This window comes from Prionailurus viverrinus, chromosome D4, assembly GCF_022837055.1.
Source record: "Prionailurus viverrinus isolate Anna chromosome D4, UM_Priviv_1.0, whole genome shotgun sequence".
NCBI lineage: Eukaryota > Metazoa > Chordata > Mammalia > Carnivora > Felidae > Prionailurus > Prionailurus viverrinus.
In genome coordinates this window covers 91,967,617-91,987,138 of record NC_062573.1, presented here as the reverse complement: position 1 = coordinate 91,987,138, position 19,522 = coordinate 91,967,617, and the positions used below count along the sequence as shown (strand labels likewise).

At 57.9% G+C, this 19,522-nt stretch overlaps 1 protein-coding gene across 2 annotated transcripts; it reads right to left on the bottom strand.

The window, feature by feature from the left end:
- Nucleotides 1–508: 508 nt before the first annotated feature.
- Nucleotides 509–3,192, bottom strand: BRD3OS (BRD3 opposite strand). Of its 2 annotated transcripts, none has more exons than XM_047829407.1 (4): nt 3,155–3,192; nt 2,571–2,620; nt 1,899–2,143; nt 509–1,783 (listed from the first exon to the last, which is right to left on the bottom strand). In XM_047829407.1, exon 4 carries the CDS (start codon nt 1,529–1,531, stop codon nt 1,277–1,279), a length of 255 nt encoding a protein of 84 aa, XP_047685363.1. In that variant the 5' UTR covers nt 1,532–1,783; nt 1,899–2,143; nt 2,571–2,620; nt 3,155–3,192; the 3' UTR covers nt 509–1,276. The 2 variants fall into 2 exon arrangements, with proteins under 2 accessions (XP_047685363.1, XP_047685364.1); XM_047829408.1 differs by having other exon boundaries at nt 3,141–3,168.
- Between the last annotated feature and the right edge of the window lie 16,330 nt (nt 3,193–19,522).

Below are 19,522 nucleotides of genomic sequence, written 5' to 3'. Positions count from 1 at the left end.
GTAGCAAGCCGGCCAAGGGTCCGTCACAAAAGACCAGGCTGGTGGCTGGACACTAAACGTTTGGGGAACGCACTCGGACCCAGCAGTCCCACTTCCGGGATGTTTGCCAGTGAACTTGGCACAGCCACAAAAAGAACCACGTACGACGAAGCTCGAGCTGTGCTGTCTGCACGGCACCATCAAGGAGACCCTCTGCCCACCTGCCGGCTCTCACCAGAATGCTGATCAGACATTCAAAGCATGGTGGAGACGTCCATCTGTACAGCAGAAGAAACTCCTAGAACAAGGCGCACGGCGCAGGCCGTGCCTTTAAAAGCACGCGCAATTGTGTGCGCACACGCACAGGGCTGATGCTTTGGGGTTGCTTTATGCGTTCCTGTAACGGGGTTTGTAGCAATCATTAGATTCTCCTGGTATGAACACACACACACACACACACACACAGAATCTGAAGCCAAGTTAAGGTGCTACGAACAAACATAAAAGAAAAAAAAAGTGAGGAAGGAAGGAGTGTCCCAAAGGGTATTTATTTAGAAAAACCAGCTTGACAAAAGATTCCCACAGCTGCATAGCCTCACAGCCTTCGGTCACAGCAGACGGCAAAGCCTTTGAAAATGCCTCCCGCGGCACGCGCCCGGCCCCACAGAGGTGGCGCACTGCGAAGCCGCACCGGCCTTTTCCAGCCACGCGATTCCAGCCCAGCAGTTCTGGGCTTCCGCCCTGTGTTGGGACGTACTCGGCAGCTGGTGCGGAAGCTGCCCCGCGCCTTGCACGCGATGCCCATCTTGGAACAAGACGCGCGGCGTCAGTCCCTGCCGCGGTGCCGCCGCTGGCCTCGGAATCCAGCCTGCCCCCCGCAGACGCTGCCTGCCCATACGTGGCGCTAACTCCTCCACCTTTTTCTAGATCTGTCTCCAGACCAGGCAGAAGGGGGAATGCTAACGACAGCCTAGAAAGTTTTGAAAAGGTGGTTTGTAGCCAGGGAGTCCCCCTTGCTTGGTTCGTTTGGAAGCGTCAGAGAAAAGCAGCGTCTGGCCGTGCCCCGGCCTGGGCTGTGCCCGCAGTGCCAGCGGACCAGGCACCGGGTCCAGAGGCCAGGTCCGCCAGTCGCTCGATCCCGTGAGAGGGGGGCTTGGGCGCCACCGGCCCGGCTTCGTCTTCGCGCTCACTGTTCGCCATCTCCCAGCAAGGACTGGAAATCAGCAAGGCCCCTGAACGACACGTGGCCTGCTCTCCCCCCCAGCCTGGTGCCTGGGCCCCGGTCTTCGGGCTGGAATTACATGACCGTACAAAACTTGGACTGGCCCGTGTCCCGGGAGACCTCAAGCTTGTTTCTGTCCCGGACCAGGATGGCCTCGTTTCCGTGCTGGGAGTACCACATGCTTCGGCTCCTGCTCAGGTATGTCCCAGGGGGCACAGATTCCAGCTTCTGCTGCTGCTGCTGCCAGATGAGCAAGGAGGTGTCCCGGTACCGGAGCCGGGCATAGCTCTCAGACAGGGCCTTCTCCGCCAGTGGCACGCGGCCACTCATCCCTGGCCGCAAACTCCCCTCCTGGGCTCCTGCACACTGGGCCTCTCTGAGCCAGAACTCGCGTGGCGCGGACAGCTGCCCGCTGCCTTATGCTAAGTGCGCTAACTGACTTTTTCAGTTGTTGGGTTTCGGGATCCCTTATCGAACTCCGTGGTGAAAAGGAGGAATCCGGGCCCTTTGTAGGCAACACCCTCAGGAGGACTGCATCGCAAGGAAACTTGAGAGGAGCCTCTGAGCATTCTGGAAAGACACCTGAGAACCACACGTGAGACAGCAAGCTGGACGGCGGCGCCCCGGCCACAGAGTCTTCTGGTGACGGCTATGCACACCTTACTAGATGTACGGTTGCCAGGGACGAGGCACCCACCTTGGGGGGACTTGCCGGGGATCTACTGTGATTCTGACACCATGGCTTGACCCACTTAACTCGGAAAGGTATCTCTGGTGCCCTGCGTGAAAAGACACCGTGCAACTAGACAGAACTTGACCTCATTCCCCGTAGCTGCCCTCCACTGATCTGGGCCTGGGCGGGCCTCCAGCGCTGATGCACGGCGGGGTTTGGAGCCAGGCTTTCTTCAGTGCTTTGTCCTCAGCTCTTGCCCCGGGGTGATGCTACAAAGAAATGACCATGTCGTCAGGTGCGGGGGGGGGGGTGGGGGGGGGTGGGGGGTGGGGGGGGGTGGGGGGGGTGGGGGGGTGGGAAGGACCCAGCGGCAAGCGGGGCCCTGACGGCTCAGGATCTTAACTCTTTTTGGATCAGAGCATCAGACCAAAGTACTGACACATTTTACGATTTCAGTCGCCGTCCAGTGACCCAGACTGTGAGCCCGGGTTTAAGGGGAAGGCCTGTGACTTATCTTAGTTCTTTTAGGAGCTAACGGGCAATACCGGGGAACTGCTTGTTGGAGCGCTTGAGTCTGCATCTGTGACGGAAGTCCTGAGAACTTGCAAGAGCACAGGTTTTGGGGCTCATCCCTCGGTGCCTGGCCTGGAGGGTGTTTGCCTGGGCTGCCCATGCTGAGGACGGCTTGGTACTCACCCGGCCACCAGCGCCTTCTTTCTGCTCCAGGCATCTGGGAGGCCCCTGGGCTGGAAAGAGACATGACGTCATGTGGAAACCAAACAGGGAAGCATCCACAAGACCCCCCCACAAATGCTTTCCCAGCCATGCAGAATTTTCCTTCTTTATGGCCAGAGTCCCCATCACTCAGCGCTGCCCTCATTTCTGGCGGCAGAGTCTCCCTGACTTTGCCCGCCAGCGCCGGGGATCCCTTCATGGCACGACCCCGTTGCCTCCCCAGCATCCTGGGCCCTCCACCCATCACTGCCTCCTACCAAGAGTCACCCTGTTACTGGGCTCTTCCCCCATTGCCACCCGCCCCAGTCACCCCTCCCCATCGCCTTCTCATCCATCGCCTCCTGCCCCGGTCACCCCTCCCCATCACCTCCCGTCCCAGTCCCTCGTGCCCCCCCCCCCCATCGCCTCCCGCCCCAGTTCCCCACGCCTCCCATCTCCTCCCGCCCTGGTCACCCCTCCCCGTCGCCTCCCGCCCCAGTCCTCCGCGCCCCCCATCGCCTCCCGCCCCAGTCACCCGCCCCCACCGCAGACCCGCGCCCAGTCACCCGCGCCGAGGGGCCGCGGTGACGTGCGGCGCGGGGGCGGGGCGCTCGGAGGCGGGGGCGGGGCCCGTTGGCCTCGGGGCCGCGTCTCCATGGCAGCGCCTTAGGCATGCCGAGCCGAGCGCCGAGGCCGGGCAGGCCGGCGCGACGAGCCGGAGCCGCGGATGCTCCGGGGGCGGGGCCGGAGCGCGCGACTGGGGGCGGGGGAGCCGGGGACCCGGAGCGGCCCTTGTCTCCGCCCGCCACCGTCGCGGTTGGTCCCAGCGTTTTATTGACAGTAGTTTTGTGTTGCTTCTCGTGTTCTTTTGCCACTGCTGTTGCTATTGCTATCAGCATTCTGACTCCTAAGGATCGATATGTTTTTTAAGATAATTCAAGTTTGCTCGCTGCTCACTGCGTCTCAAAATTAGGTCTTGAACTTCCCTTGCCCCGATGCTGCCCCGAGCATTCCGCACCCCCTCCAGTCAATACCCCAATAGTACCCTCATGTGGCATCTGCTCGCTCCCTTACCGAGTGTATTTTATGGTTTCCCCAACGGTGACAAAGACACCGGTCCTGACGGGGGCCCCCGGGGCGCCGCGCCCGCACCGCGAACCCGCACCGCGAACCCGCACCGCGAACCCGCACCGCGAACCCGCACCGCGAACCCGCACCGCGAACCCGCACCGCGAACCCGCACCGCGAGTGCACGCCCCGCCCCTGCGCGGTGAGCGCACGTCCTGTACCTGCGAGTCCTGCGTGCGCACCCCCTGTGCGCACCCCCTGTACGGACTCAGAACATTCAGGAAACGGAGCATGTGGCGGCTGTAAGTTAGTTTGGACGTATTTCAGAGTATTCAGATCATATATAAATAGGGTCACGCGAAAAATGGTCTATAAAACAATAAAAAACCAACTAGAAGAAAGCATATTTAATGATCATTAAGAAATATATTTCTAGGGGTGCCTGGGTGGCTCAGTCGGTAAAGCATCCCACCTTCGGCTCAGGTCATGATCTCATGGTTTGTGAGTTTGAGCCCCGCTTCCAGCTCTGTGCTGAAAGCCTGGAGCCTAGAGCCTGCTTCGGAGTCTATGTCTCCCTCTCTCTCTGCCCCTTCCCTGCTCATGCTCTGTCTCTCTTTGTCTCTCAAAAATAAATGAACATTAAAAAAAATTTTTTTAAAGAAATGTATTTCCAAATTTCTCATGGATCAAAGAGAAATTCAGAATACAAATTGTAAAGTACTGTAATGGAATAATGATAAAAATTCAACATTATCAAAGCTTGTAGGATGCAGTTAAAATCATGCGGGACGGGGGAGCCAGGTTTCGCCCGGGGGGGCTCAGTTGGTTAAGCGTCCCGGCTCTTGCTTTCAGCTCAGGTCATGATCTCACAGTTGTTGAGTTTGAGCCCTGAGTCAGGCTCCCTGCTGGCAGCACAGAGCCTGCTTGGGACTCTCTCTCTCCCTCTCTCTGTGCTCTTCCCGACCTCAAAATAAATAAATAAACTTAAAAAAAAATCATGTGTGGGGTGGGGTGGGGGACTAAGAGCCTTAAATGCTAAAAAATATACACATCTATGGTATATATGGGGGGTATATGGAAACTCTGAACTATCTGTGCAATTTTTCTGTGAATCTAAAACTTTCCTAAATTAAAAAGCTTATTTTGCTTTATTTTTTTAATGTTTATTCATTTTTGAGAGAGAGAGAGAGAGAGAGAGAGAGAGAGAGAGAGACGGAGCACAAGTGAGGGAGGGGCAGGGAGAGAGGGAGACGTAGAATCTGAAGCAGGCTCCAGGCTCCGAGCTGTCAGCACAGAGCCCGACGCGGGGCTCGAACTCACAGACCGTGAGATCATGACCTGAGCTGAAGTCAGACGCTCAACCGACTGAGCCACCCAGGTGCCCCATCAAAAATTATTTTAAAAGTAAGTGGAAAAAATGTTAACTAACTGGAATTAAAATAAAAACTTAAAGGGTGCCTGGGTAGCTCAGTTGGTTGAGCGTCCAACTCTTGATTTTGGCTCAGGTCACGATCTCATGTTGGTGAGACTGAGTCCTGCGTCGAGCTCTGCACGGACGGCACGGAACCTGCTTGGGATTCTCTCGCTCCTTCTCTGTCTGCCTCCCTACTCCTCAAAATAAATAAATAAACTTAAAAGAAAATAACAACTTAAAACAATAAGTGAAAAGGAAAGTCACGGACGTGAGAGGAAATTTGCAATACGTATCATTGGTAAGGGACTCAGGGTCCAGTTCAAAGACAGAAATCCCACCAATGATCTGACCAGAGAGAAGTTAATAGATGTGGTCGTTCATGACGTCCAAAGTTAACTAGATGACTGTCCAACAAAATAAAAACGTCTAGGGGCATCTGGGTGGCTCGGTTGGTTAAGCGCCCGACTCTTGATCTCAACTCAGGTCACGATCTCACGGTTTGTGGGATCGAGCCCCACATGGGGGCTCTGTGCTGACAGCATGGAGTCTGCTTGGGGTTCTCTCTCTCTGCCCCCCTCTCCGTCTCTCAAAATAAATAAGTGAACTTAACAAAACAAGACATCTGAAGTCTCTCTGAGGCATCAGCTGCAGGAAGCGATGACCACCTCCAGGGCTAGGGGCAGAGAAGAGGGGCCTATCACCAAGTAATTATCACCAAGTAACACAGAAGAGGGACAGCACGGAGCTGAGGGCAGACTTTGGAGGAAGGAACACTGGTGGCTTCAGCTGGCGTCTCTGCACCGAGCGTCCCGATGGCTGGGGACCCAGACCCCGGGGGGAGGGGCACCCGCCGCCTGCCGCCTCCGAGGGCCGGCCGCATGCTAAAGTGGATTCTGTGCTTCTCGGAAACGCCACGGACCAGATTCGGCGGCTGCTTCAGGACAAAACCGTGAAGAATCTTTACACGCTGGCAGGAATTCCACAGGAAGCAGAGAGGAAGGAGCAGGGCTCCCCAGTCTGCCTCCCAGAGCTTCCCAGGGAGACGCTGGCACAGCGTAAAGGATGTTTGAGACCACGTTGAACGTAAAGGCGGCAGGCGGGCGATGAGCCAGAAACTTCCGGACTGCCACAGTCCTGCCCTTTGTTCATCCAGCTGGCGAACGTTCATTTCTGAGCGGATGGGAACTTCCTATAACAGAAGCAGAAACAGAACACCCAGCCCTACGTGCCTGCCCGAGAAGATGAAGCGTGTCGTGCTGGAGCCAGGCGGTCGAGCCTCCCCCGGCCCCGGCGGGACGAGACGCCGTCCCTGGCGACCCTTCCCATTCGGCCTCCTTCCGTCTGAATCTTCTGCCTGCAACCAGATTGCAGCGTCCACTCCCAACAGCGCTTCCCGAAAACGCCAAGGGGGACGAGGAGATCTTAAAAGCCGCGAGATACAAACACGTACACACGTAACGGGCATCGGAGCACAGACAGCTGTCACCTGTCGGGGGTCCCTCGCCCGCGGCAGCATCTCCGCTGGGCACGGTTTCTTTAACTAACGGGGTGCCTTAGACCTTCGTCCCCGGGGGGGCACAAACCTCCAGTTATCCGGCTATTTACTTACTTTTGGTTGTGGTAGCCCTCTATTTACTTTGGGCGGCAGAAATACCAAAACGCACCTCAGATGACTCCCTGGGTTCGAGCCTTGCCTCTTCCTGCTCTCAGCGTGAAGCGACAACCCACCTCGTCCCCGGTATGAGGGCTCCACGGCCCCAGCCGGTGAGGTCACCCTCTCCTTAGTGTTTCGACGCGGCGGCATGAGGCCCCCCACGTTTCTGGGTGGGAGCCTCGTCTTCCAAATCGAAGGAGTCACTGCGGATTTCCGGGGGGACTTTCCTCCCTCGAGAACCAAGACTTCCAACCCAGTCGAAGCTCAGAGGTGGGGGGTGGGGGGCGGGACTCAGAGCGCCGTGAGGTGTTAGCGGAAGTCAGAGGAGCCACTGCCACGTCTACTCTTTGGGTCCTTGACGTGCGGTCGGGCCGCGGGGGAGACAGCACCGTGTGTCTGTCTCTGGTTCGAAGCACACGCTTGAGTCTGTAAGCGAGGACCCCCAGCTTCCGTGGTGTTCCTGCTGAGCGGTGCCGTAACCATGTCCTTCGTGGGCCGCCCCGCCCTGTGTTCGGTGGGCGCGTCCGGGTGACGGGGCACGTGAAAGACCAGTGACTTCCGTGAGTACGCGCCCACTGCTCTGCTTCTCTTTCTGAGGACTGAGCTCCTGGCTCAGGAGCCGTGCGGGAAGCCGTGATGGTGAACAAGGCCCTCCACAACTCCGTGGATGGTCGGGCTGGCGGAAGACTCAAGGGCAGGGAAAGCCAGTCCACGTCCAGAATCCACATCTGTTCCAGTGGGACGGACAGAACTTCCGTCCCCTCCGTGACAGAGGAGTCCAGTGCAATACACGTGCCAGGACTTGGCTGGCCGGCCCCCGTGTGGTGGTGCCATTATCAAGGGGTCAGCACCGGCTTTGGCCGTTGGCCGGCTAGGCCCTCAGCAGTGCAGTGGGCCGATCGGCTTTGGTGGCGGAGGCCCGTGGAGTGGCCGGGCCGGGTCTCCGTCCCTCTGACCGTGGACGCAGGGGCCATCGAGTGAGCGGAAGAGGCCGAAACCTGTACAGACGGATCCCGTGTGTCCGTCTGATTCTTGAGAGCCTCCTCCGCAGGGGACGGGCCATGGAGACGTCCACCCAGGATGCAGATAGCTCCAGAGTCTGCGTCCTTTCCAGGACGTCCGTCCACTGCCTCTTCCCCAGACCCCCTTGCCGCCAAGCTCCAAGCTCCCAACGCGTTTCTCTCCGGTCCTTAACCAATCCAGCCAAACCATGAGCATTGAAAGCCTAGAACGCTCAGCTCCACGGAGGTGGCGACTGCAGGAAGCAGATCGCCCTCTAGGACGGAGGGAGCCAAGGGAAGAGGTGGGGATAATGAAAGGAAGAAAAAGAGAAAGAAAGAAAGAAAGAAAGAAAGAAAAAGAAAGAGAGAGAAAGAAAGAAAGAAAGAAAAGAAAGAGAGAGAAAGAAAGAAAGAGAAAGAAAGAAAGAAAAGAAAAGAAAAGAAAAGAAAAGAAAAGAAAAGAAAGAAAAAAGAATCTTGGAGACGGCCCTGTGGAGCTCTGAGGCGACCCTGAAGGTGCCGCCTCCAGGACTGTCCTGGGAGCCCGGCCTTGCCGTGAACTGGACTCAGCAGGTGCCCGGTCACTGCCGGCGCCTGGTGCAGAAGCCCGGCAGGGGCCCTCCTGGGGGGAGGTGATGGCAGAAAGAAGGCCCCTGCTGCGGGCTCCCAGTAGCGCCTTCCTGCAGAGCCCCAGGAAGCCGCGGGCAGAGTCACCCCAGCACCGGCAAGCTGGTACGGAGGGCTGGCTTGGGGTGGATGGAGGTTAACTTGGAAACCGGTGCATGTCTGATGTCCAGAATATAGGAGGAATCCCTGTGACTTAACAAGAAAAAGAATAGACCGATAGTAAAAAAAAAAAAAAGTATCAAGAAAAAAAATTTTTTTTTCTTTTAGAGACACAGAGAGACAGAGCATGAGTGGGAGACGGGCAGAGAGCGAGAGGGAGACAGAACTGGAAGCAGGCTCCAGGCTCTGAGCTGTCAGCGCAGAGCCTGATGCGGGGCTGGAACTCACGAGATTGTGACCTGAGCCAAAGTCAGATGCTGAGCCACCCAGGTGCCCCTTAATGTTTATTTGTTTTTGAGAGAGAGAGATTGAGAGAGAGAGAGAGAGAGAGAGAGAGAGAGAGAAAGTGCGAGCTGAGGAGGGGCAGAGGGAGAGGGAGACACAGAATCCGAAGCAGGCTCCCGGCTCTGATCTGTGAGCACAGAGCCCGGTGCAGGGCTCAAAACCCACAAACTGTGAGATCATGACCTGAGCCGAAGTCAGAGGCTCAACTGGCCGAGCCACCCAGGGGCACCCAGAAAATCCAAATTAAGGGGTGCCTGGCAGGCCCTGTGGGTGGAGCGTGTGACTCTTGATCACGGGTTTGTGAGTTTGAGCCCCATGTTGTGTGTGGAGATGACTGAACAATAAATTCTTCAAAGAAAAAAGAGAAAAGGAAAGGAAAGGGGAGGGGAGGGAAGGGGAAGGAAAGAAACAGAAAGAAAAGAAAATCCAAATTAAGACCGTAGTGGGGGGCCACCCGTATCCACAAGAACATCCGAAAGCAAGAAGATTGACCCAACCATGTGCCAGACAGTGCAGGGCTGGGCAGCATTGCCACCCGTCTCTGCTGCCAGGGCCCACGGTGTAACGACCCCGAAGGCACTGCCCCACGAAGCTGGCGGGGCCCACAGTCGCGAGCCCGCCGTGCCCTTCCTGGGGGTGGGGCCAGCGGAGCTCTGTGCGCGAGCACGTGCACCCGTGCACCCGGAGGGGCGCGCACAGCCGCACGGAGGCTTGCAACCGGAAACGGTCCCGCGTCCCTGCCATCAGAACGGGGAGATGAGGGGCGCCCGGGTGGCTCAGTCGGTGGAGCGTCCGACTTAGCTCAGGTCACGATCTCACGGTCCGTGCGTTCGAGCCCCGCGTCGGGCTCCGTGCCGACGGCTCGGAGCCCGGAGCCCGCTTCGGATTCTGTGTCTCCCCCTCTCTCTCCCTGACCCTCCCCCGTTCGTGCTCTGTCTCTCTCTGTCTCAAAAATAAATAAACATTAAAAAAATTTAAAAAAAGAATGGGGAAATGGGTTGGGGCAAGTCCCCGCGACGGAAGCCGGTACCGGGGAGCGCTGGAGATGAATGGACCGGCGTCCGCACAAACACACGAATGAATCACGGAAGCAGACCATCCAAGGAAAAGCAGCCAGCCCACACCCTAAATCGCTCCACGGAAAAACACAAATCCTCCGCCGAGGGATCCCATTTTTGTACCGTTCGGAAAGAGGCAGCACTGATCACAGCCTTATGGTGGCATATTTCATGGCAACACTACAAAGAGATGTGCGTGAGGACGTGGGTGTCGGTGTAGCGGCAGCTCCGGCGGGGGGAGAGGAGACTGCCGGGTGGGGGGGAGGCCGAGGACCTGGGGGCCTGGTGGAGGTGCTGTTCTCACCTGCTGCTCGTGTCCGCTCTTCCTTTATAACGTTGCCTGAGGCTGTGTGTTTGCTTTGTGCATATTCCCGCATGTGTATTTCACAGAAAAAGAGTTTTCAGAGGAAGCTAATTATAGATTGTGAGGAAATACATATCAGCTAAGGCCAGACCTCTATCATTCCATCTATAAATACGTCGGTGTTTTTATACATAGCCGCAGTAACGGATCACATCTTTTTAACAAAATTCTTTTAGCGCTTATTAATTTTTTAGAGACAGAGAGAGAGAGAGAGACAGGGTGCGAGCAGAGGAGGGGCAGAGAGAGAGGGAGACGCAGAATCGGAAGCAGGCTCCGGGCTCTGAGCTGTCAGCACAGAGCCGGATGCGGGGCTTGAACCCCCAACAGTGAGACCACGACCTGAGTTGGACGCTTAATCGACTGATCTACCCAGGCGTCCCCCCTCCTTTTTTAAATGTTTATTTCTTTTTGAGAGAGAGAGAGAGAGAGAGAGAGAGAGAGAGAGAGCACAAGTCAGGGAGGGGCAGGGAGAGAGGGAGACGCAGAATCGGAAGCAGGCTCCGGGCTCCGAGCCGTCAGCACAGAGCCCGACGCGGGGCTCGAACTCACGAACCGCGAGATCGTGACCTGAGCCGAAGCCGGCTGCTTCACCGCCTGAGCCCCCCAGGTGGCCCTCCCTGGTGGTCTTTACAGGATAATTTTGACTGCCATTAGTGATTGTAACTTAGGACCATTGTTTCCTTAAGGATTGGAACTTGGTGATTTTTCTGATTCTAGGTTTACTTCTGGAATTCTTCTATACGGAAGAACTTTGCTCATCAACCGTTTGGCTACCATGAAATATGGCTCATGTGGGCAAAGCAGAAGAAATGCCCCCTTCTTTCCCCTTCCCTGTCCGTTTTCAGAAAAGGGGGCTGGTGGGGCGCCTGGGTGGCGCAGTCGGTGAAGCGTCCGACTTCAGCCAGGTCACGATCTCGCGGTCCGTGAGTTCACGATCTCGCGAGATCTCGAGTGATCTCGCGTGAGTTCGAGCCCCCCGTCGGCTCTGGGCTGACGGCTCGGAGCCTGGAGCCTGTTTCCGATTCTGTGTCTCCCTCTCTCTCTGCCCCTCCCCCGTTCATGCTCTGTCTCTCTCTGTCCCCAAAAAATAAATAAACGTTGAAAAAAAATTAAAAAGAAAAAAAGAAAAGGGGGCTGGTGATCTACCAAGCTTCCAAAGGGATTTTTTTTTTAAGTCAGGGATTTAGCAAAAAAAGAAAAAAAAATAGGAATATGGCCTCGTGAGTTTTAGTGTCCCCTATTTTTTGACCAGTTGCATTCACTCCGTGTCTGAGGCTCCAGTGTCCCCACTCCTGGCCAGCAGGGAAGTGGGCTGCTGGCGGGGCCCCACTCTGTCTGGAAGCTTTGGGGGCAGGAATCCACTCTATGCCTCTCCCCCAGCTTCTGGCGGCCACCAGCTGCTCCGCCTTCCGTGGCTTGCGAATGCATCACCCAGGGTTGCCTCAGCCTTCACATGGCCTCTCCTCCTGCGTGTCTCTAGTAAGGACACTTGTCACCGGATTTAGGGCCCAGATAATCCAGGATGATCTCCTCACGTCAAGATTCTCCGTTAATTATACCTGCAAAGGCCCCTTTGCTGAATAAGGTTAGGGGTTTTAGGGATTTGATGGGGACATACCTTTCGGGGGTCCGCCATGCAGCCCACTGTAAACCCTAACACGAAAGTCGGTGCAGGAAAAAAATGGAGGGAATCTAGGATGGGTTGTTTGGTCAGACTGTGGCTGAAAGCAATGAAAAGGCATCCTGTCTCAGGGAACAGGACAAAAGCGGCCAGGCAGCTAAGTAAACTGTCTCCTCTGGTCCCCTGGGCTGACCTGCCCAGAGAAAGGCTCTAGGGGACCGAGGGATGGCGTCCCAAGGCAGTGAATGGCGATAGTGGGTGATACTTTTAAAGTGGCTTTTCAAGGAAGAAAATAAAAAGCTAAGATTCGCACATTTTAGTCCAAGGCACAGACCGATAGTCCAAGGCAGGGATGTGATGTCTCAGAAGGCAGCGGAGAAGGCTAGCCTTCGCCGGGGGGGGGGGGGGGGGGGGGGGGAGTGGCCACTTCTGCCAGCCCCCAGGTTCCAGGGGGAGCAGGCGTGGACCAGTTTCCAGTGGGCTGACCTAGCTGTCCCCACCCCCGAGTCTCTTGGCCTCCTCCTCCCTGTCGGGCCCCACTCCGGACCCGGGAGCTAACTGGCTGCAGCTCTCAGCCTTCCCTGGAGCACCTCCTGGTTCTCTGCCTGCTGCTACAAGGATGCTGACTCCTTATCTGTGCTCTTAGATGAGGCTCCGCCTTGCAGACTTAAGTGGCTGCCTTAAGTGGTTGTCTGGTCCCCCTCCGCTGTCCATCAACTTTCTGCAGTGCGTTCACAGCCGCCTGCATCCACCGCCGTGGTTCTAATCATTGCCCTCCACCCCCCGCCCCCATTCAGGCCTCGGACTTACCCCGTACATTCTCTTCCATAGGGGCCCCATCCCAGTTCACCACTAGGGAAAGTTCTAGCAATCACTACTCTGTGCCAGGGACTCGCAGTACAGTGCTCACGGCCAGCCGTGGGGACCATGTTGCCAGATGGCTGGGGTGGGACGGTCCATAATACATGCTAGAGTCTGCTTCCTGGGACCCCTGCAGGCAACTAGTGTTGGGCGCAGGGGTGGGGAGCAGGAAAGCCCTGGGTGTCGGGGGAACGCAGCAGATGGCGGGGGCTGTCTTGAGATGAAAGGCAGGTGGCAGTGGCTAGGAAGTTGTCAGACCACTCCTGGACCTGGGCTCAGCGATGCTATTGTCCCTCTCTGGCCACGGCAGGAGGAACCGGGCACGGCTGGGCCAGGCCTGGCTGGCGCCTGTGGCTGTCAAGGCCTGTCGTGATGGCAACAAGAAGGAAGATCAAGGCTCCGGCCCCTGGAAGCCGGGGGGAGCCGGTTCACGATGTCACATGCTGCTGAGACGGGATGGACGGACGGTGAAACCTGAGCCCCGCGTCTTGACCCCGGAGGGTGGGGAGAGAGGAGGCGTCGGGCCAGAGGTGGGAGAGAAGGTGGGTACCCGGAAAGGCAGCAGAACAGGTGGCTGGTGAGGCTCACATTAAAACGTTCAGAGGAGGAGACGCCAGCTCTCTGCTGACCGACAGGCCATTACCGTTTAGGTGGCCGAGGCCAAGGGTGTGGACTCGGACTTCGGAGCCCACGGCGGGGGCAGCAGGGCCTGGGAGGACCCTCGGCTCTGAGCCACAGCCCCCCGTGAGAGGAGTGGCTACAGGGGCCGGGCATCCCCTTCTGGGCTGCCTTGGCACAACCAGACTGGCACCCATCAGCGCCCCCTGGTGGGCGCTGAGAGGCGGCCCTCTGTGCCAGGCCGGTCCCGAGTGCCCTGCTAAGAGCCGTCTCGCTGACTCACGGTGCAGCCTCTGCCCTGGGGACCGTCCTGCCCATTTCACAGATGAGAAGACCGAGTCTCAGAGACTTAAATGTCACACCCAAGGGCACAGAGCATGGCCAGGTGGGACTGGAGAGCCTTTCTCTCTCTGAGGGAGGCCTGGTGCTTCCAGCGTCAGCCCAAGCACTTGTGAAAAACCAGAGAGGCACGATCTTGGGGGTCCACCCTAGGGGCTCCAAGCCTGAGGCTCTACGGCCTTCTCTTGCCCTGGCTGAGCCCGGCCTCCCCAGCCCGGCGGGAGCTGCCATCCTGGACCGTTGTCTTTTCCCACCAGACGAACCCTGAGAAGGCCCGTCCTGGCAGGCAGTGAGCCACGAGGTCACTCGGCCTTGGGGACCTCGCCTGAGCCTGGGCCGGTCACCACGTCGCATCCGGATGAAGAGCAGGAGCGTGTCTTGGGGGTGGGTGGGGGCCCAGGATGTCTGCAAGAGGGCTAGGCTCCGTTCAGAGTCCCTTGGGACCCTCCCCAGGAGGCAAGAGGCCTTTCTGAGACCTCCCTTCTGGCTGTGTCGATCCTGGGCCAGATCTGTTTTCCCCCTGGGGACAAGGCACGTGCAGGGTGGGTACTCAGTGTTTTCTGAATGGGGGTGGTGGGTGGCTGGGTAGACGGGTGGCTGGGTTGGGGGATGGTTGGATGGATGGGGGGTGGGTGAGGGGTTGGGTAGACGGGTGGGTGGGGGAAGAAATGAATTCATGCTGGGCTCTGTGCCGAGCACTGGGACATGATGGGGCACTGAGGAGGCAGGAGATGGTCCCTGAGGGAAGAAGTGGGTTTTAGGAAGCAAACATCTCCTGAGTGGACCGTGGTCCCGTGGGCTCATGGCTGGAGACGGCTCAGTGGTGGGCAGAGGGGGGGGTGGTGGTGGGGGGCAGACGCGCAGTTCAAAATTGCAGGAGTGTGAAGTCTGGGGCTGGGGTTTGAGGGGGTGGCTAGGAGGGGGCACAGAGCAGACTGAGGGGCTCCGATGGGGGCAGGGGGCCTTGAACATCGTGCCAGGAGGCTGGCTGCGCTCCAAAGGCGGGGGGAGCCAAGGGCGTTTTGTGTTTTTAAATATCATAGCTTTATTGAGATATAATTGTGTACAACCCGCCCAGTTAAAGGGCACAATGTGTGCCTTTAGCGCGTTCGCAGAGCGGTGCGGCCGCCACAACGGTCAATTTCAGAGCGTTTTCCTCAACCCGCAGAGAAGCCCTGTGGCCACAAGCAGTCACTCCCCATTTCCCCGTGGCCCCCGCCCCAGACAACCACTGACCCACTTCCACTCTCTCTGGATTTGTCCGTCCTGAACATTTCCTGTAAATGGAGTCATGTAACACGTGGCTTTTGGTGTCTGGCTTCTCCCACGGAGCAGGACTTTTCTTTTCTCTCTCTCTTTTTTTTTTTTTAACTGAGAGAGAGAGACAGAGACAGAGAGAGAGAGGGCTCGTGCAGGGGAGGGGCAGAGAGAAATGGAGAGCGAGAATCCCAAGCAGGCTTCGCACAGTCACTGCAGAGCCCGACGCGGGACTCGAACTCTTGCCCCCTGAGGTCGTGATCTGAGCTGAAATCAAGAGTCGGGCGCTTAGCGGACTGAGCCCCCGGGTGCCCCGAGCATGACGTTTGCAGCTTCAACCGCGTCGTAGCACCAGGACACCATTCCTTTTGGTGTATGTGCGTGCGCACAGAACATGAAATACACCGTTCAGTGTACCATTGGGGGACAGTTCAGGGACACGAAGCACATTCGGGGTGTCGTGCGGCCTTCCCCACCATCCGTCTCCAGAACTTTCTCACGGTTCCAAACTGAAACCGTCCCCATTAAACCCTGACCCCCTCTCCCCTCCCCCCGCGCCTGGTGCCCACCGTTCGTTCTCTGTGCCTACAGAGTCACAGACTCAGGCCATTGCATGTAAATGGAGCCCTGTCGTGTGTCACCTTTGGTGTCCGGCCTTTTTTCACTTAGTATAGCTGTTCTAGAAGTTTGTCCGCATGGTAGCAGGTGTCAGAACTTCACTCCCTTTTACGGCCGAGTGACATTCCGTGGCCACGTACGGATACGCCGTTCACCTGCGGACGGGACCCGGGGGCTGGGTCCACCTTTTGGTGACTGTGAACATGGCCGTGCGAGTTTTTGTGTGGACACAGGCCGGGCCTTGGGCAGCGGGGAGCAGGGTCAGCCTTGCACAATCGAAGGGTCTTTCCGGCTGGGGTGTGGTGGGGGGCCTGCAGGGGTCAGGTGGGGAAGAGAGGCCAGAGAGCCGTGGTCAAGCCTCGGGTGCTATGACGCACAGCCCTGCGCCTCGGCTCCTAGCACGCGCACCAGAGCCCGCGTGCGAGTGACAAGTGCCCCGGGGACGGGCAAGGTGTGCCTGCTTCCAGATGCCGAAGGGTGTCCGTGCTGCCAGCACCCGACTCACTGATGCCGGGAGGGGGTCTCACGAAGCCCACCGGGCAGGGGAGGAAACAGATGTCTCCCCCCTCCTGCGGTGTCACAGCGCCGGTGGGGGGAGCGGGCCGGGCTTCACAAAGACCTCTTGCTCCCACGCAGCAGCAGCCACGAGCCACGTGTGGCTGCGTGCTCTTTACCCGTGGCTCATCCCACTGGGTTGGGGGGGGGGGGAGCTGAAGTTTTACTGGCGTGTAATTGTCATTAACTTACAATTTGACGACTCAGTTTCATTTTGGGGAAACCTTTAGGTGTATTCGAGGCTACTGGGTAGGTGAGTCTACTCTCTGGATGATGAGCCTTCCGGAACCTACAGACAGACGGGGTGTTCTGAGAGCTGTTGGGCGTTCAAGCTGATGGGCTGAGGGGCCAAGTATACATCGGAGCTGGTTAGGTTGGTCACATGTTGAAATGATAACATTTCAGGTATATGGGGTTGATAAAATGTGTTATTAAAACGGATCCCTTGGGGCGCCTGGGGGGCTCAGTCGGTGAAGCGTCCGACTTTGGCTCAGGTCACGATCTCACGGTCTGCGAGTTCGATCCCCACGTCGGGCTCTGTGCTGACGGCTCGGAGCCCGGAGCCCACTTCCGATTCTGTGTCTCCCTCTCTCTCTGCCCCTCCCCCCTTCATGCTCCGTCTCTGTCTCTCAAAAATAAATAAATGTTAAAAAAAAAATGGATCCCCCTTACAGTGAGCTGATGTTCAGCTGTAGGAAGGCATAAGGCCACTGCTACCGGCCACGGCACGGGGAGCCTTGACACTGCTCAGAGAAGCCAGATACAGAAGCCGCTCTGTTGACGCGGACCGTCCGGTGGCTCCATGAACGTGGACCGTCCAGCACAGATACACCCACGGAGCCAGAAAGTAGGTTAGCGGTTGCTGGGTCTGGGCCGGGCAGGGTGCTGGGGATGACAGCTAGGGGGAACGGGGCGTCTTTTGGGGAATGTTCTGGGGTTCTGGCCCTTGTGGTCTACACTGGGGTCTAGCAGGCAGCTCCCCTTCCCACGAGCTGGCGGGCCCGCGGGAGGGCCGGAGGGGCCCCGGGCAGGTCTGCCTCCCGCTCAGGCTGGAAGGCAGCGATGAGCACCAGTAAGGGCGGACGGACTTTGAACTGGGCCAGCGTGCCACGCCCGAGCCTGCCGAGAGGCACGGCTGGGCAGCGGGCACCCCACATCAGCTGCACGGGTCCCCTAACCCCGCGGCACGGGGCCGGGGTCTGCCCCGCGGCGGCCTGGATGCCCACCTGCATCCTCGTGGAGGGAGCCTGTCAGCGCCGCGACGGGGCTCCTGCAGAAGTCTGGAACCCCCTCCCCAATCCCTACATCTCGGCTTCGTGCCCACCAATGAATTAAGTCCTGGAGACTCTTGAAGCCCTGAGCAACCTGCCCCCTGAGCTCACGGCACCTCTCAGGAGAGCCTCAAGCAGTGCACAGCAAGCTGGCAGAGATCAGCTCGGGGTCCGATCCGTGGCATTTGACTTAGTTTTGGTAGTTGGAGTAGTGAAGGGTGTCAAGTGTCTGTTTTGCCTTCTTGGTCACACTGCAAAAAGCCCACACCCAGCAACCCGGTGGGGCGTAATCTGAGTCCACGGCGGCCAGATGGTCTTTGTCTACACCTCTACTTGCCCGGGAAATCGTGACAGCTGAATTTGCATGATGTAGCTACAAATGGAATTTGCAAAATGTGTGTGTTCGTGTGGTTTGGACGTGAGAATAATTCCTTCACCCAGTCGTTTTGGGAAGAGTCAAAACCTTCTCTGCCCCTTCCTTCCCCCAGTAAGGAGGATGTCCTCTGGAGGGAGGTTGTGGGAAGGATGGCTGGTGGAGGGGTGGAGAGGTGGAGGGGTGGAGGGGTGGAGAGACAGACGAGGGACAGATGCATGCACGAGGGGAGGGTGGGCAGACTCAGCTTCCGGGGAGACCTTTGCAGGAGCACTTCCATATCCCTGGGACTAAGGGCCCCCTCAGCCCTGGCCCCGTTGAGGGCCGGCACCGAGACCCCACAGCAGCTCTTGATGTTGGCGGGGGAGTCGGGCTGAGAAAAAGCCCCCGGTTGGGTTGCGCGTGGCTCTCCTGTGCGGAAAGGGGAGCACTCGGGTGTTTGGGCGCGAGCCAGCCCTCCAGCCCTGTCCTCGGCTGGAGGCGCTGCGGGAGACCCACTCGCGCGCGGTCACTGGGCCTCTGTGACGCTCCGCCTCCAAGGCGGGTAGGACTAGGGTGCCTCCCCGCTGGGGCGTGGGTGCACTTAAGTGCAGAGCCTGGAGGGCAGGCAGGGTCCCTCAGTGTGAGCTGGGTCGCCCTTCCCGGCATCGCCCTGTCCGAGCGGAAGTGGGAAGCCCAGGCTCACCCCCCGTAAGGCCTCTCGGCCTGACCTTCCTCCCAAGGCCTCCCCTCTGTGACGCCCGGGGACCCGACAGCCACCAGGCTTCCAGAAGGCTGAGGCTGGATGGAAGCATTCCCACCCGCTTCGGCCCAGACACAGGCTGTTTTCCCCAGCGGCCGCCTTCCGGCCAACTCTGCCTCGCCTGCCGTGCTAATGCCCCACTTGTGCGGCGGGGAGCGTGTGTGCTTCTGTCGCTGAGTCAGTAGCTATGTGTTGTAGATACCACAGCATTTTCCCTTCTCCCCCATCACCCACCCGTCCGAATCAGCTTGTCGAGGAACAGCAGGAAAGTTCCAGGCACGGAAACCCCTCTCGACAGCAGTCACGCTTTGCCGGGCCACACGGGCAGCTCACCATGGTGCTCCGTGCGTAGGTGTCTGCCTTTAACCACTCAGGACCATAATGGCCACTGTGTGAGGCTTAAGGGAGGCCGGGTGAGTGTCCGAGGCCCCCGGGCTGGTCACCTGGCACCAGGAAATGGGACTGTCTGTTGTGATCACGATCCCCGTTAGAATAAACCGAGCTGGGAGGCCATGTGCTACGTGCAGTCTTATGGGACATGACGTTACACACTCACGCAAGGATGTCAAAATTCGTTATGACCATTGCTAGAACAGGCTGCACATCGATGGGTCCCACAGTCTATTTTGTGCTTCAATTCACCCCATTTCTGTGACTTCCAGGAGAGAATATATTGGATTTTATTTAAAAACATTTTTTAATGATTATCTATTTAAAAAAAAATTTTTTTAAACATTTATTTATTTTTAAGACAGGGAGAGACAGCATGAACGGGGAAGGGGCAGAGAGAGAGGGAGACACAGAATCCGAAGCGGGCTCCAGGCTCCGAGCTGTCAGTACAGAGCCCGACGTGGCTGGAACCCACGGACCGCGAGATCACGACCTGAGCCGAAGTCAGATGCTTAACCGACTGAGCCACCCAGGTGCCCCAATGATTATCTATTTTTGAGAAAGGGCAAGAGAGCAGGGAAGGGGTAGAGAAAGAGGGAGACAGAGAATCCCAAGCAGGCTCTGCGCTGACAGCACAGAGCCCGCTGTGGGGCTCGATC